The sequence below is a fragment of the Rhincodon typus genome, chromosome 17, assembly GCF_021869965.1.
Source record: "Rhincodon typus isolate 14 chromosome 17, sRhiTyp1.1, whole genome shotgun sequence".
Classification (NCBI taxonomy): Eukaryota; Metazoa; Chordata; class Chondrichthyes; order Orectolobiformes; family Rhincodontidae; genus Rhincodon; species Rhincodon typus.
The window spans coordinates 12863772-12886532 of NC_063348.1; the positions used below are offsets into that span (position 1 = coordinate 12863772).

The 22761-nt window shown below is 41.1% G+C and overlaps 1 protein-coding gene across 1 annotated transcript in view; it reads right to left on the reverse strand.

Annotated features, from left to right (window-relative positions):
• Positions 1 to 22761, reverse strand: part of LOC109916254 (tripartite motif-containing protein 44) — a 94176-nt gene that overhangs the window by 41086 nt on the left and 30329 nt on the right. Inside the window, exons 3-4 of the mRNA XM_020515974.2 lie at positions 18080 to 18319; positions 15990 to 16009 (exon numbers count right to left, since the gene is read on the reverse strand). Of these exons, the coding sequence (XP_020371563.1) occupies positions 15990 to 16009; positions 18080 to 18319 (260 nt within the window). The remainder of the gene's footprint in view (positions 1 to 15989; positions 16010 to 18079; positions 18320 to 22761) is intronic.

Consider the following 22761-nt stretch of genomic DNA (forward strand, 5'->3'; position numbering starts at 1 on the left):
GCTCCTCTGATGCTGCTTGGCCTGCTGTGTTCATCCAGCTCTACACCTTGTTATCTCAGATTCTCCAGCATCTGCAGTTCCTACTATCTATGAATTTTCTTTTATTACGTTAACTTAATGATCGCCATTTTGAAAAGACTGTCAAATTTGCATCCTCTCAAGATTGGAAGGTTAGTATCTGGCAAACAGAAGTCGACTATAATCAAGTGTAAAGTATGTATAGTGCATGTGCACAAGTGTTTAGCATGAATATACACAAATGAAAAAATATGTGTAACATCCGGTAAAATTAGCATCATGAGAGAGAGTGAGAGGGGCAGAGAGAGACAGTTTAGTTTAGTTTATCTTAGTTTAGTTTATTTTAAGCAAGAGAAGCAGATTGGGAGGAACATAAGACTGAGTCCAACAAATACAGAAAGGCACAGCAAGAGAGAGGGAAGGGTCACGACGTGAGAGGAGCAAACAAAGGAACAGGGTAGAGATGCACAATGGGTAGTGGAAAGCAGGACTGAAGCAGAGAGCGTTAAATACAGCAATAAATTATAAATAGAGACAGTGTAAACAAGGGCACTGGAATGAACCTGAGTGACAGAAAGAGCATGATAAAAGAAACAGCAAAGTAAATGGGTGACAGAATGCATGAAACAAAGTGAGATGGGCAAGAAACTATAATGCAAAGCAAATGTAGACGAGACAAAGATAATGAAGCAGAGCAAACGACGTGATTTCAATGATTTGAATTTCCTCTGTCCACTCTTTTCTATGCTATACTTCCATCCTTGAACATAATGATCAAGAGAACCAATATCCTTTTTAAAATTCTCTAGTTTTGCATATTTACTGGATGGCTCCCTGCCTTTATGCAGTTTCACCTGCGCCAACAGTTGTATGATGAGGTGGGGAGGGGCGACTCGATTATGCTCGCATTTCCATTGACATTCCATTTAAAGGAAGTTGAAAGTATTGTCTCTGTGAGCTGTGGCCAGTCCCATACAAAGTGTCACTATCCTGACATGTACATTTATCACTAGTGAAAAATTCATAACCTTTACACCACCAGAATTTGGCCCACCATACATGCAGCAGTTAACAAATGTGTGATGACGTTAACCCCATTTTTCAGCTTTTGGCTCATAGCCCCGGAGACTAAGGCAATGCAAGTGATTATCTTTACAAAAAAAGGTTGCTGGAAAAGCTCAGCAGGTCTGGCAGCATCTGTGAAGGAAAAAACAGAGTTAACGTTTCGGGTCCGGTGACCCTTCCTCAGAAGGAATTATCTATATAGTGCTTAAATGCTAGGAGAGTTTCTGTCTAATCCACTTTTCAGGCAGCGAGCTCCAGTCCGTCTCAACTCTCACCACACTCTAGGGAAAATGATATCTCCTCAACTCTCCTTGTAGCTTTCTATCTCTAACCCCAAATCTATGCCTCCTGGTTATTGACCCTTCTACTAATGGAAAAAGTGCATTCCTTTGCCCCTCATAATCTTATACACTTTTATCAGATGCCCTCTACTTTGCTGCTTGAAGAAAGTCTGTCCAATTTTTCCTCATTTCTCAGACCCTCCAGCCAGGCAACACCCTGGTAAATCTGTCCTGCTCCTTCTCTAGTGTATCCTTGCTTTAAATGTAGGAATCAAAATTGTACTGTAAAATTCTATGATTCTATAACTGCATACAGTATTTGTGGCCTTTAGTTTTATTCAGCTCCGGCATAACCTCCCTGTTCTTGTATTCTATGCCTTGGCTAATAAAGGCAAATATCCATATGTCTCCTTAACCATCTTATCTCCCTGCCCTGCTACCTTCAGGAATCTGTGGGTATGCACATCAAGGTCACCCCGATCTTCAGTACTTTCCCAGGTCCTACACTTCACTGTTTAAATCCTTGACTTGTTAGCCCTCCTGAAGTGCCTTACCTCACACTTTTATGGTTTGAATTCCATTAGCTACTGCTGTGCCCAGATGACCAGTCCATTAATGTCCTCCTGCAGTTTACTGCTATTTACTACCATATCAATATTCGTGTCATCTGCAACCTTCTTGGTCAGACATACATTAAATCCACTTGCAAAAAAAACGGAAGACCCTAGCAACGCAAACTAGAAACATTCTTCCAATCATGGAAACATTCCTCCACAATCACCCTCTGCTTCCTGCCTCTCAGCCAATTTTGAACTCAATGTATCGTTTTGCCTTTGATCTCAAGAGCTGTTATTTTCTTGAACAGTCTGCCATGAGGAATCTTATCAAAAGCCTGGTCAAAATCAATGCAGAGTACGTCACATGCATTACTCTCAATAACACTCTTGGTTACCTCCTTAAAAATTTAGATCAAAATTGTCAAACGCAACCTTCCCTTAACTGACCACCTAGCGGGAGTATCTGCAGACATCTTTAACCTCTCCTTACTATGATGTGAGGTTCCCACCTGTTTCAAGAAGATCACCATCATCGGTGCCAAAGGAAAATCAAGCAGTGTGCCTTAATGACTACCGCCCGCTGGCTCTAACATCCATCACTATGAAGAGCTTCGGGAGGTTAGTCATGGCATACACCAACTCAAGCCTACCAAACTGCCTTGATCCTCGACAATTCACCTACAAGTGCAACAGGTCCACAGCAAACGTCATCTCCGTGGTCCTACACTCATCCCTGTGACATCTGGATAACAAGGACACCTTCATTAGACTCCTATTTATTGACTTTGGTTCCATCTTCAACACCATGATTCCAAACAAACTCATCTCTAAATTCCGAAACTTAGGTCTTGGCTGCCCCCTCCTTAACTGGATTCTCAACTTCCTGACCTGCAGTCTTCAATCAGTAAGGATAGGCGACAACACCTCCTCCACAACAATTCTCAACACTGGTGCCCTGTAAGGCTTTGTACACAGCCCCTTACTATACTCCTTATACACTCACAGCTGTGTGGCCAAATTCTGTTCTAACTCCACTTGCAGGTTTGCTAATGTCATCACCGTAAATAGGTCAGATCTTAAAACAACAATGAGACAGAGTATGGGAAAGAGATAGAGCACTTAGTGGCATGGTGAAAACGCAACAACCTCTCCCTCAATGTCAGCAAACTGAAGGAGCTGGTCATTGACTTCAGCAAGCAGAGTGGGTGACATGCTACTATCTGTATCAATGGTGCTGAGGTGGAGATGCTCGAGAGCTTCTAGTTCCTAGGAGTAAAGGTCGCCTACAATCTGTCCTGGTCCATTCACATAGATACTACAATAAAGAAAGCACACCCACGCCTCTACTTCCTCAGCAGGCTAAGGAAATTCTGCACGTCCACAATGACTCTTACCAATTTTTATAGATGCACCACAGAAAGCTTCCTATCTGGATGCGTCACAGCTTGGTCATAGAATCATACAGCACTGAAACAGACCCTTCGGTCCAACCAGTCCGTACTGAACATAATCCCAAACTAAGTCCCTTCTGCCTGCTCCTGGCCCATACCTCTCCAAACCTTTCCTATTCATGTACCCACCACTTCCTCAGGAAGTTCACTGCACACACACGAACCACCGTCTGAGTAAAAAAAAATCCTATGTCTTTTTTAAATCTCTCTCTTCTCACCTTAAAAATTGTTCCCTAGTCTTGAAAATCCCCCATCCTAGGGAAAAGATAACCACCAATAACTCTATCTATACCTCTCATTATTTTATAAACTTCTATCAGGTTGCCTCTCAACCGCCTACACTCCAGTAAAAAAAAGTCCCAGTCTATCCAGCCTTTCTTTACAACTCAAACCTTCCATACCCAGCAACACCCTGGTAAATCTCTTTTGAACCCTCTCTAGCTTAATAATATCCTTCCAATAACTGGGTGACCAGAACTGGACACAGTATTCCAGAAGGGGCCTCACTAATGTCCTGTACAACCTCAACAAAACTTCCCAACTTTTAAACTCAAAGGGCTAAGCAATGAAGGCAAGTGTGCCTTTTTAACCATCCTGTCTATATGTGATACAAACTTCAAAGAGTTATGTACCTGCACCCCTAGGTCCCTCTGTTCTACAACACTACCCAAGGCCTTACCATTAACTGTATAAGCCCTACCCTTGTTTGTTCTACCAAAATGCAAGACCTCCCATTTATCCAGATTGAACTCCATTTGCCATTTTTAAGCCCATTGACCCCGTTTGATCAAGATCCTTTTGTAATCTTAGAAAACCTTCTTCACTGGCTACTATGCCACCAATTTTGGTGTTGCCTGCAAACTTAACTAACCATGCCTTGTACATTCTCATCCAAATCATTTATATAAATGACAAACAAAAGAGACGCCAGAACCGATCCCTGTGAACACCGTTGGTGACAAGCCTCCAGTCCAAAAAGCAATCCTCCATCACCACTCTGTCTCCTGCCATCAAGCCAACTGCTCTGCCCAAGATTGCAGGAAGTTACAGAGTTGTGAACGCAGCCCAGTCCAGCAGGTAAACCAACCTTCCATCCAGTGACTCAATCGATACTTCCCGTTGCCTCAAGAAAGCAACCAACATAGTCAAAGATCCCTCCCGCCCCAGTTATATTCTCTTCCACCCTCTTTTGTCGGGCAGAAGATACCAAAGTTGAAAACACGTACCACCAGATTCAAGAATAGCTTCTTCCCTGCTGTTAACAGGCTTTTGAATGGTCCTCTCATACATTAGAGTTGATCTTTCTTTGCACCTTCTCTGTATGTATGGAACACTATATTCTGCACTCTATTCTATTACCCTATGTCCCAAGGTATGGTACGATTTGCCTGGGTAGCATGCAAAACAATATTTTTCACTATATCTCAGTACATGTTACAATAATGAAAGTCAAGCCAAATCAAATCAAAGTTCGTGCTGACTATCCCTGATTAGTCTAGGTCTATAAGAGCAGTTACATTTTATCCATCAGAATTCTTTCTTTTAACTTCACCACAACTGAGGTCAGATTGACTAGCCTGTAATTTCCTGCCATCTTCCCTTCCTTAATAACGGGACAATGTTAGCAGTCCTCCAGTCTTCTGGCACCTCACCTGTGGCCGGAGAGGAATAAGCAGTCCACTGAATGACCCCATGCACCCTTTCAACAATCAATCTCTCCACCACTGACACTCAGCAGCAGTGGTGCATATCATCCAGATCATGTACCGCAGCAACTCACTAAGGTTTCTTAGACAGCACCTTCCAAACTCATGACCTCCATCCCCAGAGGTATACAGAAGCAGATTCATGGGAACAGAACCACCTGCAAGTTTTCCTCCTACCTTGGAAATATATTGCCATTCCTTCACTATCAATCGATCAAAATCTTGAACTCTTTTCGTAATGGCATTGTTTGTGTCCCAACATCACAAGCACTGCAAATGGTTCACAAAGGCAGCTCACAACCATCTTCTCCAAAGCTATTAAGAATGGACAACGAATATAGGTCTAGCCACAACACACACACGCCATGCACAAATATTTTCCCAGCTAATATTATCTTGGAAGTAGAATTCTTACAAGGAATGCAGTGGTTGCACAAGAAACTCCACTCCCTCTACCTTTATGACTGAAACTAGGGACAGCCAACAAAATGCAGCCTTCTCAACATCAGCCACAACCTGGAAACCTAGTGAAGATATGACCTTCTTCATCCTGGGGTTTGCGCGGGGTGCCTTTACTGTAATTTGTCCCATTCACTGTAGCTGGATCCCAAACAACTTGAAATTACATGATATTTAGATAATAAAAGCAAAATACTGAGGATTCTGTAAATCTGAAATAAATAATGAACAATGGAGAAACACAGCTGGTCTGGCATTGTCTGTGGAGACAGAAAGAGTTAACATTTTGAGTCCCATAGAATACCGAACTTGAAACATTAACTTTCTCTCTCCAAAGATATTTAAATGACTGAGGTGAAGGAGCACTTCACTAGAATTAACCAAATATATTATCAGATGCTCACTGTGAAGCTAAATTTTCAGGATTGGGATTCAATAGAAATGCAGTGCCTGAGCAATAATACAAACTTCAGAAACTGTGTGGTAAGCACAGCACTTTCAATCAGTTGCAGTAAGATGATTACTATCTGAACTTATTTTTTCAGCCATCAGCAAAATAAATCGATCTGCATGAATGAAAACTAATTGATACTTTACAATGTTACATGTCACCATGATCACCAAGGAGTGACATCAACTCCAAGGATTCCTTTCAGTGGCAAGATTCCCAAAATACAGGGAATAATAGATACATCAACGTAGTCTTTTGAGTTCCTGTCAACAGGAAAACATAACAAGGACTAATATGCCTTAACATTTAGCTTTGTGTCAGACTATCCTGCCCGGATTCTGCTGCTTGTGATCAGATTAGCAGACTGTCTCACGATGCCTGTATTTTATGTTAGTCCACCACAACTGAAGATATTTTTCCTCCTTTCTTCGTGTGTGAGCTCTTTTGCGCACTAACTAAGCACACACATTACAGCTGCAGGATGAATGAAGTAGAGACGCAGCAAGGAACTACAAAATAAAGCAAAAGTGGATGAGGCAAAGAGAACAAAGCAGAGTAAAAGACATGATAGCAATTAATTGAATTTCCTCTGTCCACTCTTTTCTGTGTTGTACTACCATCCTTAAAATATTGATTGAGAGAATCAATATACCTTTTAAGAGTTCTCTAGTTTTGCATATTTCTAGGCTAGGTCCACATAAAGGCAAGGACTTTGTTAACAATGTCCCACTCTGCGCCACTTCTGCCTTCATCTCTTCTTCCCTTCCTCATATAAATAAAACTAAAATTCTAAGTGTCAACAGTGTGCATGCAGCTCGGGATGCTTTTCATTGGTGAACCATCCATCAGCTGTATCTTTGAATAGCCTGTTAGAGAGTCTCCTGGTCATATAGAGAGGCTCTGCATCACAGCCAAAACTTTCAATTAACATTAACGTAAGATCTGAGAGAACAAAGGTGGCATGGGTGTTTCTCAAAATTAAATTTCACTTGCAAATATTTCACACGCCATTGGTTTCACTCTATTCATGTGTGCATTGTTTGTTGAGTTCAGTCTATTCAAAGAGCCAGATATACTGGCAGCTCAATTGCTAGTTACAGGGGAATTAGGGACATTCCCTTTATTGTGGAAGAAACATTGTCATGTTTTTGTGTTCACTCTTTATTGAATGTTTATATCTGTGTTAAGGAACAGTGCTAAACTTGCAGGCTCAATTGATCTTCTCTTCTATACACTGTAAAGGACATTGGACAATATCACCCTCAGCAAGGATAACTGAAAGGCTGCAAGTGAACACAAGTCCTGCACAGGATTCTGTCAGTCAACACCCTGAGATGAGTACACTAACCCTGCTCTTGAGGCCTTCCATTTTCTTTCTACAACCACACACTGGACATCAGGCCCTCCAACTCCACTTCCATTCTCTCAACCTCAGCTCTATCTTCCCCTGAATCACTCTTTCAATAGACAGTTAAATCAAGCTGGATCCTCCACAGTTCTTAGCTTCTCGCTATTCAGAAAGCACTTATATCTGTTTTTCTTTGATTTAAGCAAATGATCAAATTTCACTAGTTTGAGCTCCATCTGCCACAGTTTTCTAGTCCTTCAATCTATCAATATACCTCTGCAATCTTTTGCTTCTATTCACAGTATTTACTCTGCCACCCAATTTAATACCATCAGGAAACTTGGATACACAGCCTTCTATTACTTCATCTAAGTCATTGAAAAATACTGTGAAAAGCTCAGTTGTCAGTACAGTTTGTTGGAAGATACTAGCAGACACAACCTACCAATCAGAGGAAAGTTTCATTGTTCCTTCTGTCTGTCTCCCTACCTTTTAATTCACTCTTTAGTGCATCAAATAATTTGTCTCCAATTTTAAACACTTTAATCTTTTCCAACAATTACTTGTGTGGCATAAAACTGAATGCCTTCTGGAAGTTCATGTTAAAAACATATCAAAGTTCCCTTATCTAGCATGTTAGTTACTTCCTCAAATAATACAATTAATTTTGTTAGGCATACAAGCCCTTTCTGGCTTTCTCTGTTCATGATTCAAATAATTTTCCCACAGCTGGCATTAGATTAATGGGCTCATCACTCTCTGTATTTGTTCTCTCATTCTTATGGAGATTAAAGTGCAAGTTTCTTGTTGTACTGGAGATGTTCTGTTTTCCTCAGTTTATATAAAAGATTTCCATCGTCGTTGCTGTTTGTAACAGGTTTTCCAAAACTCCACAATTTCATACTCTGCTGCTTTATCGATAGTATTAGGAGGTCTGTTATACATCTCATTCAAAATTTTACATTTATTTATTTTCCTTAACTATACCCAAATAGGTTCTCCTGCCTGCTACCCCTTGTTAATATCATTTCTATTATTCCGTGTCAGTTTTGTTGTTTTTCCTCCTTTTCCAGTTTCCTTACCTTTTCAGAGATCTTATAACCTGGAATATTTATCTCTCTTGTCATGTCCAGTTCATTGCCAATCTCAGCTACTGTCACTACCATATACCCTGAAGCTGAATTTGCCCTTTCAATTTACTTTTTAAAATTTCTTATACAATGTGCATCTTCTGGGAAATGTGAATAGAGATGTTAATATTGAATAAGAATATAACAAATTGTAAACCCCAGACTGTAGGCAGCCAGATCCCTGGAGAGCCTGAAATTGAGTCAATGTTTTGCAAGCCATCTCTTAGCACACTCCAGGCTCTTTTAATGGATGTAGCATGTGATCAGTTTTGATTTCCACTACAAGAAAAATATGTTATTGACATAGCTGAGAGAATAGGCCAGAAATTACTATGAATGATAAAGTCGATGAGTACTGAACACATTTGACAGATGTTCTTCTGCCAATTCTATTAACTGGGTTACAACCTCCGGTGAAAAGCAAACAAAAAATGTTTGATCAATGTGTCAATTGTTGGCCCACTATTATCACCGACAGTAATGATGAGCCTTGTATTCTAAAGTTTTACAGCATATGGGCACAGAGCTAGGTCGCACAAACAACAATAAGAACAACCAAGTCATTAGTTTCGGTCAGGCATGTTCTGTGACAAATGTTGACCTGAGCACAGAGCTCTGTTTGGCTTTGAGTTGATGATACAGAATCTTTTACATTGTCCTAAGGGGCCAGTTATTGTCTGGTTTAATTTCCCATCCAAAATGCACCACGTCTGACAGTTCAGCACTTTCTCAGTATTACACGGGGTTTCAGCCTAGGTTTTAGTGTTTGCCACTGTGGTGGGTCTTTAATTCATAACTTTTTCACAGTCACAGCGGACATAAGCATAGGGAATCAAAGGAGCATGCCAGGAACTTTGACCCAAGAGATAATTCTATTTGCATCACATCAGTTATCTGCATTGGCACTAGATTTTGGCAGCAATAGAACAAAGCTTCTTCAAACAAACCTCTCAACTAAGGTCACTGGGGTTCCCTCAATAATTAAGCTATAGAGACAAAGTGAAGCCATGTAATGCATTGGAAGGTGGAACATGCACAAGTGCAGTGATGGTGTGTTCTCTCAAATGGTCTAATAAGCTAACAGCAAATCCATATTATTGCACAGGAAGCACAGGTTTTCCCATTGTTATTTTCAAAAGTGATGATGAGCAGAAAAAACATGTGAGTATACTTTTAAAGTTACCTTAGATCTGTATACAATTGGGCAGACAGCAATAGGTGACAGTCCGAAGCTGTATAAGGCTGTGCACCAAGCAGAACACTTTCACGGATATACAAGGCCAGAACAACACATTGTACGACACTGAACTTTACAACACAGAAACAGGTCATTCAGTCCAACCGATTTCTGACTGTGCTAACATTCCTTACAACCTTCTCCCCACTTCTCTGCAACATATTTCTCCTATTTCTTCTTTATGAAATAAATGAATTCATGCTATTCATCTTAAGTACACCATGTTGTAGTGAGTCTGATATTCTAACTACTTTCCTGGGTACATTAGTTTTTTCTGAATTCTTTACTGGATTGATTATTGATGATCTTAAAATTATTGGCTCAAGATTTGGATTTACCAATAAATTGGAACCACTTTGTCTATGTTTACACTATCGAATCCCTTCATAGTCTTAAAAACCTCTATTAGATCATCTCTTAATTTTCATTTATCTGCAGAAAACAAATGTAGTCGATTCAACATATCCTGACATTTGTATTCTGGTATCGTTATTCCAATTTTCCATTGCATGTATTTGAGTGCTACTATGTCCTTCTTGTAATATTAGATCAGAATTGTGCACAGTACTCTGTGAGGCCTTAGCAAAGTCCTCTGCCGGCTTATCATAATTTCCCTTCTTTTGAAATTCTATTCCTTTAGAAATAAATCCCAGGGCATTGTTTACATTTATTATGGCCTAATAGTGCCAATTCCTGCTTGTGAATTGCTGCAGTGAACTACCTTCTACATCTGCTCCAGTTCATTGTATAGTAGTCTTCCACATATCCTGGCATTTTCATACAGAAAGGGTTGATTTATGATTCATCTCTATCAAATGAATCTTCGATACATGCACCTGCTCATTTACTCTCTAACAGCTAATCCAACTGAACTCATATTAACTACCCAAGAAAGGCCTGAGGACCAGTATACATGTAAATAAATGTGCACATACACAGTATACCCAGAGAAATTGTAGCATTAAAACATACACTATATTAACAAAGATACAAGTTCAACAACTTTGGATCATAACCACAGCCTTCATCTTATACAATATGTTTCTTCCACTTGTTCTTATTTTCATGAGTTAATTTTTATCTTGTCCATTCACATTGTATCGGATGGTTTCTACTGCAGCATTTCATGCCTAATTTGTATACAACCTTTGTTCCTTTACTATATTCAATACTATTTCATTTGACCGCTACATCGTGAAATTTCCCCTGGTTCCATCTTACCAGAGACCTTCTCCTTTGTTTTTCTTTCTCCCTCTCCCCTTCTACTCGCTTTGATACTTACGTTTCTACTGTTCGTCAATTCAGACGTAAGGTCATTTATCTGAAATGTCAACTCTGTTTCTTTCCACAGATGTTGCCTGATTTGCTGAGTTTGTCCACATTTTTTGCTCTTATATGATAAACTGCAACATATGCCCACATTTAATGAATACTATGAGAATGTTGCAGTACATGAATTGCAGGAATTGCAATGCACACATTAAAAATGTACATATACACAAGTTATGAGAGAGGCAGAAGGATGACAGTGTATACTAGTACACCTATACTCACAGGCTGTGCAGCATACTGCTAGTGGGAGATGTTCACAGATGATGCATTTCACCAAAGATCCTCAGACAGCACCTTCCAAACCCATGACCACTTCCATCTAAAAGGACAAGGACAGCAGATACATAGGAACACCATCCCCTGCAAGCTCCCCTCCAAGCTACTCACCATCCTGACTTGGAAGTATATCATCGTTCCTTCAGTGTCACTTGGTCAAAATCCTAGAATTCCCTCCCTGAGTGCATTGTGGGTCAACCTACAGCACACGGACTGCAGCAGTTCAAGAAGGCAGCTTACCACTGCCTTCTCAAGGGCAACTAGGGACAGGGCAATAAATGCTGGCCCAGTCAGCAACACCCACATCCCACAAATAAATAAAAAAAAATCAACAGCTTGTGCTGTTAACCAAGAAGAATATTCCAAAGTGCTGCAGAGGTCAAACAAAAAAAAGCTAAAGATGCATGAAGTTCTTTGGATTTAGTGCTTAAATTTAGTGATTAAAGATACCTTGCGAGCCACATTCATGTAACCTCGAAAGCAGTTCAACAACATTAGCTATAACTTGCTAACCTCAAAGTAAACTTTGGCACTGGAACAAACCTTTGTCTGTTGTTGGAGATCTTCTTACTATAAATACTGTCCCACCCAGTACTGTCTGTGCATAAAGCTGTTATATGACAATTATTCATCAGATTAGAGCTGGCTAAAAAAGTAACAGTCTCAGTTTGAGCTCACACTGCTCTTAATGTGCTCGGTTGATGCCACATTAAAAATTGTGTCCTATGTAACCCAACATCATTGCAGAAATCGTTTAGATTTTGGAGATACATAGTTAAAGATGAAAACACAGTCAGCAACAATTGCAAGCATTAATGAGAACAGGAGGAAATTAAATGTTACTCAATGTTAGCGCAATCTGAGGCAGCCTCCCTTGGAGTATTCTGGAACATCAAAATGCTCTGATGTTCACGATTATATTTTGGTAAATGAGAGCCAAGGGAACGTTAAAGTTGAATATTTGTCATTAACGCTGAAAATAGGATTTTAGCATAAAGTCCTCAGGCTCATTTTTGGAATGAATAAAATCTAAACAGCTGCAAACTCTTTCAAACATATCAAAAGAGCATCATCACTACATCTAGGTGAGAACACAATGATATTCCAAATTAGTACAATATCATTGTAAAATAGTCACCATGAGGTTATAGACTGGAATATAATCAAGTAATTTAAACAGTTTATTTATAAGATATTATACTACAGGTTGAATATATTGAAATATAATTGTGCCCATGCCAGTCTTTATTGAAACACAGAATGGACATTTCAGTGGGGGTTGATTAGCTCAGTTGGCTGGACGGCCGGTTTATGATGCAGAGTGACACCAACAGTACAAAGGACTATTGTTCTTAACCTCTGCCCTTGCCTGAGGTGTGGTCACCTCCCCAACCAGTTGTCTCTCTAATGAGAGAGTGGCCCTATGGGTTGAAAAGAATTGTGGCGACTTTATCTTACCATTTCACTCTCAGTATAAGACACAGGCCCCAATAATTAAATATGAGCAAAATCAATTGTGTAAAATCATTAATTGAGTATGAAAGACAGAGAAAACAGGGCTAGAAAAGGGACAAAGGAGTTGTTTAGTGCTTGGTGACATGACATATAATTCAATACAAGGAGCTTTGTAAATAGGACACATGAGTTCATGGCACAGAAGTCACTTGGAAGTATGATATTCTAGATACTTCTGAATCCAAGCTGCAAGAGGTTTAGGAATGTCATCTCATTAATCCTGGTTATAGAGATTTCATATGGAGAAGGGGTCAAAAACAGAACACTATGTTGTTTAAAAAAACAAACACAAGGCAAGGCATACAAGGCTATGGACCAAATGTTGGTAAATGGGCTTGAAACAGTTGGATGGTTATTTTTAATTTGTGTAGATGCGATGGGTCTAAGGGCCTTTTTCTATGCTGTAGATCTGTATGACTTTATGACAACTGTGTAGAGATAATATACCAGCAGGATCGTCAAACAAGTACACAAGTTGAACTGAAGATTAAAACGGGGCAATCATGCACTGCAAGGCTGCCATAAACTCTCAAACAGTCAAAAGCTAACAAAAGAGTGAAAATGTGGACAAACTGGAGGGAAAATAGAAACAATGGGGCAGTGATAGTAAGAAGATTTCAACTAGCTTAATATTAATTGGAACGAAAGTATGGAGAATGCAGAATTATAAAATTGTAGTCAGCCTGTCTGAATCTGAAAGGATATTTCATGGGTGCATCGAGAACTTGGGGACATAGTTTCAAAATCAAGAGTCCCCATTTAAGAAGATGATGATGAGGACTTTCTTCTCTCAGAAGGTTGACAGTTTTGGAATTCCGTTCACAGAGAGGAACAGAGGTTGGGTCCTTAAATATCGTCAAGACTGACTTGAACAGACTTTTGATTTTTAAACTGTGTCAAAGGTAATTGGGGGAGGTGTGGGGTTGCTGTTAGAACTTCATTCCAGACAAGAGAATAGTATTCCATAATACTCCTGACTTATGCCTGGTAAATGCTGGCCAGGTTTCGGGGTGACAGGAGAGGAGTTACTTGAATTCACAGTCTGACCTGCTCTTGCAGCCACAGCCAGGAAGTAGAAACTCTGCCAATGTGGAAAATCTGTGGTTCAGGGTTTCCCAATCACAGGTCCTCACACCACAGTCCCCAGCCGAATAAGTAGAAGTATTGAAATGTAGGAAGATTTGAAAACGTGCAGGGAGCTATGTGGCCCATCTCATCCAAGCCAGCCGAAAAGAGCTACCCAACCTCATTCTGTTTTCTAATTCTTTGTCTGTGGCCCTGTAGGTTATGAAGCTTCAGGTGCACGTGCAAGTTTTATTATAATTCACTCGTGGGACTTGGATATTGCTAACTTGCCAACACTTATTGCCCGATCCTAGTAGCCCTTGAGAAGGTGGTGGTGAGCTGCCTTCTTGAACCGCTGCAGTCCACGTGCTGTGGGTTGACCCACAATGCCCTGAGGGAAGGAATTCTAGGATGTTGACCCAAGAACAGTGAAGGAAAGGCAATATATTTCCAAATCAGAATGGTGAGTGGCTTGGAAGGAACTTGCAAGTGGTGGTGTTCCCATGTATCTGTTGCCCTTGTCCTTCTAGATGGAAGAGTTCGTGCATTTGGAAGGTGCTGCCTAAAGAACTCTCTCTCTGCTACTAGATTCATTGTATTGGTTTTCCTTCTCTTGGATTGGAGGAGATAGCAAGAAGGGGAGGCATGGTGTCTCAGTGGTTAGCACTGCTGCCTCACAGCGCCAGGGACTTGGGTTTGATTTCACCCCTGGGCGACTGTCTGTGAAGCGTTTGCACATTCCCTGTGTCTGCGTGGGTTTCCTCCAGGTGCTCCGGTTTCCTCCCACAGTCCTAAGACGTGCAGGCTAGGTGGATTGGCCATGCTAGATTGCCAATAGTGTTCAGGGATGTGTAGATTAGGTGGGTTATAGGAGGATGGGTCTGGGTGGGATGCTCTGAGGGTCGGTGTGGACTTGTTGACCGAAAGGCCTGTTTCCACAGTGTAGGGATTCTATGATCTATGAAAGTAACGTTGCAGAATTTGTGTTGCTGGGATGCTGTTAACTGGAACAGTTGATGAGTAGTAGTTAAATAGTATATTATTTTGTTAAGTATTTTGATACAATTAAATTTATGCCCATCCTTTTTTTCTTGTTCGTATTTTAACTGTGGTGTAAGAATGAAGTGTGTTTTGCTAAAAGCCTGGTAGTTTGACCAATCAAATCACATCCAGAATGCAGCGCCTTACACTTGCCTTTAAATAAAAGTTAGGGACTAGGCTATATCCTTGATATGTTTTGAGAGAGTTTAGTTTGGTCCATAACAGCAGACTTGATGTAAGATACGGTTACCTCTGCTCTGCACCTCAAAAAACACATTGAACGGGTACAGGGAATATCTAACACTTTGTTCCAGAATGCCTGCCTGAAAACCTACCTCATGGCCATGTTCAGCTGACTGGTGGCGGAGAAGTTCCTGTAGTAACCAGAACCAAAAACAAAGGTAGATTTAACAATAGGGTGTGGGGAAGGCAAGTGATTGAAGGGATGGGGATATATCAGGGATTGGGAGCTTTGATATGATTGCAGGTAGGTTCAAGTCAGAGGAGAGTTGGTGATCGTGGGGAGATCAATGATCATGGGCAATATGTTCAGGGGAAGTGATGGTGATGAAGTTGCAAAGTTTACTGGATCATTTGTTGTGGTAGGAGGAAACTCTCTGACTACTCCTGAATCAGATGCAGTTCTTTAAAGACTTTATCGATCTAATCCTTCAGGTCACCTGCCACATTTCCTAAGGACCATGATACCTTGCCAACATGGTTAAAAAGAACATCCTTGTGAATAAACCCAAACAGCTTAATTAAAAGGTTTCAATTAACCACCTGCCTGTAAGGATATCAGAGACCACTCCTCACAAGATTCACCTCAGTTGAAACTGCAAATGGAAGAGTTTGGGACATGTCTGAAATTTAGACCATTTTTACTTTTTACCACCCCACATGCATCAGTTATTGTGCATTAGATTACCCCCATGGTGACTGTGTCAGTCCCTGTACAACACACAGTGACCGGGTTTATGAATCAAAGTTCTAAATTGCTGCCTTTCTTGTTGTTTTCAGTAACATGTTACAACATTAACAATGAGGACCACAGTACCTGGGTTTCTCTTCAATAACCTGCAAAGAAACAATATAAAGATTCAGCGTTAGTCACCTGACTGATTACAATCACACTATTCTGTACATTTACACACTGGGAAATATGGTTTACATTAAAATCATAGCGTAAAATGGACTGCCAGTTCACCACAAGCCTAATTTGCACAACAACCATTACCCTATCTAACCCCCTTAGGATGTGCACCCAATTTGCTAAAATATCATGGCCTTCAGAGGAAGCATGCAGGTTCGAGTGCATGATCCTATCTAGCTTTCTGTGGGACTGAGCACCAACTTATTTCAATATCTAGCATCCAAAATGAGCAGCAATGGCAGGGGGGGCACCGGGGGTGGGGGGTGGGGGGAGGTGGTTTTAGCAAGTATTTGACATACATCATTACAGCAGGACATAAGGTACAGAATTCTTTGTAGTTTATGTCACATATAGACAGGATGGTTAAGAAGGCATTTAGCATGCATGTCTTCATTGCTCAGACCTTTGAGTATAGGAGTTGGGACGTTATGTTGAGTTTGTACAGGACATTGGTGAGGCCTCTTCTGGAATACTGTGTCCAGTTCAGAGATTACCAAAAGATTGATGATGGCAGAGCAGTAGACGTTGTTTATTTGCAATTTAGTAAAGCCTTTGACAAGGTTTCACATGGTAGACTAATTAGTAAAGTTAGGTGACATGGGATTCAGGGTCATCTTGCCAATTGGATACATAATTGGCTTAACAGCAGGAGACAGAGAATAATGGGGATATAGCTTTTCGGACTAGGCCTGTGACCAATGGTGTTCCACAGGGATTGGTTCCAGGTCTTCTTTTGTTTGTTATTTATGTAAATAATTTGGATGAGAATATAGAAGGTTAGTAAGTTGTGGACGACACCAAAATTGGTGACATAGTAGACAGCGACAAAGGTTTTCTAAGATTACAGAGGGATCTTGATCAAATGGGTCAATGGGTTGAAAAATGGCAGATGGAGTTCAATCTGGATGTATGCGAGGTATTACATTCTGGTAGAACAAACAAGGGTAGGACTTATATAATTAATGGTAGGGGCTCCGGTAGTGTTGTAGAACAGAGGGACCTACTGGTGCAGGTACATAATTCTGAGGCTTGCGTCACATATAGACAGGGTGGTTAAAAAGGCATTTGGCACGCTTGCCTTCATTGCTCAGCCTTTTGAGTATAAGAGTTGATAAGTCATGTTGAGGTTGTATAGGACATTGGTGAGGCCTCTTCTGGAGTACTGTGTCCCGTTCAGGTCGCCTTGTGAAAGGAAGTGTATTATTAAGCTGGACAGCGTTCAGAAGAGATTTAGCAGGATGTTGCCAGGAATGGAGGGTTTCAGTTATAAGGACAGGCTGGGACCTTTTTCATTGGAACGTATACAGGTTTCTAAAATCATGAAGGGTGTAAATAAGGTGAATGGCAGGTGTCTTTTCCTTAAGGTGGGGGATTTCAAGACTGGGGGCATTTTTTAAGGTGAAAGGAGAAAGATTTTAAAAAGACATGACGGGCATTTTTTTTTACACAAAGTTGTTTGTGTGTGGACTGAACTTCCAGAGGAAACGGTGGATGTGGGTACAGTTACAGTGTCTAAGAGACAATTGAATATATACATGAATAGGAAAGTTTTGCAGGGATATGGGCCAGGAACAGGCAGGTCAGACTAGTTTAGTTTAGGATTATAGTCGGTGGGACTGGTTGGACTGAAAGGCCTGTCTCTGTGCTGTATGACTCTGACAAGAAAGTGAATTCATGGAAGTCAGCAGATGTAGGATGTCTGAAAGGTCAACAGACGTGGAGGAAAATCAAACCAGCAATCAACATTTTCAAACTCGACGAAAATTCACTTGAGCATGCGAGTTGTTTTGAAACTTTCATTATAATTTCTTTACAATGTCAACAGGAGCTGTAAAGTTAGCTCTGATTCCTGAGCAGCTGTTGGTGTTAGTATCAGTGTTGGCATGGTATAATTGGGAGTGGGAGCTTGAATTCCAATAAGGTTAGTCAGCACCAACCTTTCCCATTTTTCTCATTCAGCCTCTCTACACATACAGTGAGTGCACATCACATACCTTTGGTTTCAGCAGTGCCAGTTGATTAAAGGCATTCAACTGCCTTGTGATCTCCTGCATCTCCTCAGTGAGCTTCTCCATGGTGACATTTATCTCAGCAATCAGCTCAGCTACGTGGGCCGTGGCCACTGCCTCCTGGAGGTCCACCAGGTGAAGGGCTTTGCGCTCTTCCTCGGTCACCAACTGCCTCATTTTAGCAAATTCCTGCTTAATGCAGTCCTCCATCTGTCCCTGAGTCACCTGCACCAATAAAGAGTCAGTCAGAAAGGACATGGGACAGACAGTGTAGCACTGATTGACGATATGAGTGTATTATAGTGAGAGAAGGATGTAGGCTATCTGATAACATACAGGAAGTAAAGGCTGTCACACGATGTGTGGTGTGCTACATCAGACAGAGTGAATTAACAGTGCACTAAATCAGACAACTTTGCACTGAATAAGGATATATATCAGACAATACTATACTACGTGAGGATGTCCTACATCAGACAACACTGTGTTGTACTGCATAAAGGATGTGCCACATCGCAGGAGCTTCCAACAGAGGATCCACAACCCTTTAGGCATGCATCAGAAAATTTCAAACAGGTCACCAGCCAGAGCCACAATAGGAATTCTCATTTTATCCTTTTGTTTCAATCAGCTGTTGACTGACTAATATTTTCGTGCTTAATTTGCACTTTTGAGTTAGTTGTGGACAATCTGTATGTTCAGTTTATTTGAGATAACAAGGTGTGGAGCTGGATGAACACAGCAGGCCAGGCAGCATCAGAGGAGCAGGAAAGCTGACGTTTCCGGTCTGGACCCTTCTTCAGAAATGGGGGAGGGGAAGGGGACTCTGAAATAAAGACAGAGAGGGGGGGAGGCGGATGGAAGGTGGATAAAGGAGCAGACAGGTGGAGAGGAGACGGACAGGTCAAGGAGATGGGGATGGAGACAGTAAAGGTGAGTGTAGGTGGGGAGTTAGGATGGGAGTTGGTCAGTCAAAGGAAGACGGACAGGTCAAGGAGGCGGGGATGAGGCTGGTAGATAGGAGGTGGAGGTGGGGGTTGGTCAGTGAGGTGGGAGGAGCGGATAGGTGGGAGAAAAGACGGACAGGTCAAGGGGACGGGGACGAGCTGGGCTGGTTTTGGGATGAGGTCGGGGGTGGGGAGAATTTGAAGCTTGTGAAGTCCACATTGAGACCATTGGGCTGCAGGGTTCCCAAGCAAAATATGAAGTGCTGTTCCTGCAATCCTCGGGTGGCATCGTTGTGGCACTGCAGGAGGCCCAGGACGGACATGTCATCCAAGGAGTGGGAGGGAGAGCTGAAGTGGTTCGCGACTGGGAGGTGTAGTCGTTTGTCGCGAACCGAGCGTAGGTGTTCTACAAAGCGGTCTCCAAGTCTCAGCTTGGTTTCCCCGATGTAGAGGAGGCCACATCGGGAACAGCGGTTTTAAATAGACTCAGTGACTGAAATTTATTAAGGTCTTTTTGTTCATTTAAAAAAGAACTCCACAGATTACATCCACTAAGAAGTTGTCACACACTCATGAATGAATGTGCAATGACAGAAATGCCTGTACCTTCAGTTAATCAGACCCTAACAGTAGTTAACAACAAACTGAATATTAGTAAAGAAGATGTCTTCTATTTCTGTAACAGAAATATGTCCTAAAACACATATTAAGACAATTGTTTGAAGACCTCATTCACTCTTGGCAGGGCAGGAAAGCTTAATATCTTTGAAAACTTTTGAGATGTGGTTTCCAACCTCTCTCATGCAGCATGGCTATGGAGAGAATGCGATAAATCTTCTGGTCAAGTAAAACAAAAATAAATATACATGGTTAATTTTACAATTAGCTTTTACACAGAAGAATGAACCTGTGTTTTGATACGGGAGTCCCTGGAATATTTATAAATGGGATAGTAATCCTTGGAATCAAAAAGCTTGACAGCCCATGCCAATGCATTGAAAGAGTCGTGTGGTATTTTAGACAATATTTGGAATATTTTAGACAATATTAAGGGAAGGCCTGATATATATCAGATAATATTGTGCTGAGTGAGATTTGGAACAGGAAATTGTGAAAGGTTTTGGTATATCAGAGAGGGTTAGCAGGTTGTATGGTAATAAATGAGGAGGCTGATGTAGCAGACATCAGTAGTTTCATGGCTCTTATAACTTGTTTCTATGAATTATAAAGTGATATTTGTGAGATCGATGTAGTCACTGGGTGTGCACTCCAGAGACAGAGGCAGAACTGCAGGGATTCACAATGAGAAATATATTAAGTTGCTTCCCCTCGCTTTGACCTCATTCTTTACTGAGGTTGACTGACTACAGAGACTTTATTGTCTATATAATAAATACTCTTACATCATCTGACAAATTCCCCTCATTATCCTCAGAGACTTCATTAGAAACCAAGGACTTTTCCAAGGGAAACAGGTTTCTTCCAGTTGCAGTATATAGTGAATGAGTCTAGCTATTTTGAAAAATCTTCTTTTAAATAAATGGCTCCAAAATAAATTTCTAGAGTTTTTGTATAGACTGTAGATACTATGAATGGGAAGAATGAGTGTGAGCAGAACAGCAAAAAAAAGACAGTGAACCATGAGATGCTGTCAGGGCTGAATGCTTCTGGAAGAAAAGATTTAATTGAACGCCATGTAGTGCTTTCTGCTAATCAGACAGTAGCCTTCAGATGACACAATTATACAAAGGCCCCCAAGTTCCTCACTGCTGTCAAACACAACTACGTCAAGGGGAAGAGATGTCCCAGTCGAACCAGACAAGAGCAATGGCAGGATGAATGAAACTCACGAATACAGGTTCGGTCATCTTTGCCAAGGCCTACTGCCAATGAGGCAAGACTGAGTGAAGACAGTCTGAAATTCGATGAGCCCTCTGCTAACATGAGTTATCACTTGCTAACAATAGAAGGTAACAACTGAGGACTGATGCTTTCTGAAAGATGATTGCATTTCAAACCAGAAAACCAGGCAAGTACAGTGCTCTTTCTGATAAAACAGCCTTTTAGGGGTCTTGGACTGGGATATTAAATTCCGGAAAGCCAATTAATGAAGGACATAACTCGAGCCAATCTCTGCACACATATAAACTGTTACTCACAGTTATAGATTCCAAGCAAGCACCTCGAAGTCTCACAACCACAACATTTATTTCCAGGGGCTCCAGTGAATCTCTGAGTAATGCTTGCCTGCTGCTTCTAAGAACCCAAACTATTTCCTCATTTATGCATTTCTTCTTATGAATTAGACTGTTGCTTACTTGCAGTCACCCACTTAATTTGGGAATTCCCTTTTCTCTTTGTTCTAAATTAGCAAGGTCAATCCACAAACCCTTCTCACTCATTGGCCACAGTTTAATTCATCACCTGGGGAATGTTTTGGTGGCATTCAGGGACATTCAATCAGGTGAGAAGATGATGGGTTAGACTCTGCCACCTTCCCACATTCACCCTGATTAAGCCCATGGAGGGTAAGCCTGTGGATAGCCTTCCTACCTCACTACCACTGGTATGAACCCAGTGGATAGTTGGATCTCAATTTGTAGGGAGCACAACAATTACGGGCTTCTGGATAGCTCCCTCAGGAAAAGACACTCAGTGTCTAACTGAAGGATGCAGCATTAGAAAATTGGGGCCTGTTGAGAACTATTCTCTTACCCTTGCTCCCAGCATCCTCTCCCTGCAAATCTCCTGGACTGGTATTACTCAGTCTTGAGTTGAGATCTAGAGGTGATCCTGTGTCTATGGTAGGAGACAGTAACCAACACCTCCCCATTGGTGCTGCTGAATGAAAGAGCTGCTAATCTCTGACTGGTTGATGGCTCTCAGAGGGTGGGGCTTTGATCCCAGGGAAGGCCCTCTGTTGTCTAGTCGAGTGCTTGAGGGACAATTCATTTGGTAGAGGTACAAACATACAAATTAGGAGCATAAGTGGACCACTGAGCCCCTTGGGTTAGCTTTGCCATTCAATAAGATCATGGCTGATCTGATTACTCTACATTGCCCTCTACCCCTGATAACTTGTTATCCTCTTGCTTATGTAGAATCCATCGACTTCTACTTTAAAAATATTCAAAGATGCTGCTTTCACTGCCTTTTGTGGAACAGAATTCCAAAATTCATAATCTTCTGAGAGAAAACAGTTGTCATTTTCTTAAATGGGCTACCCCTTATTTTTACAGAGACGCCTTGTTCTAGATTCTCCCACAAGTGAAAACGTACCTTCCTCGCCCACCCTATCAAGTCCCCTCAGGATCTTATATGTTCAAGTCATCCCTTACTCTAAACTCCAGTGAATACAAGCATAAGTTGTTAAACCTTTCCTAATAATACAAACTCCCCATTCCAGTTATTAGTCTAGTTAATCTTCCTTAAAGTTCTTTCTATGCATTTACATTCTTCCTCAAATATGGTGACCAGTACTGTGCACCATCCTCTGGATGTGGTCAAACCAACGCTCTTTACAGATGAAACATAACCTCTCTATTTTTGTATTCAATTCCTGTCATAATAAATAACAGCATTCTATCAGCTTTCCTAATTACTTGCTGTACTTGTACTTCTGTGATTCATGTACTAGGACACATACAAGTCAAAGGTTGTAATCCCTCACCAGTTCGGTCATGTGCTTCTTTCTTAGAACCCTTCAGTGTGAAAAAAGGC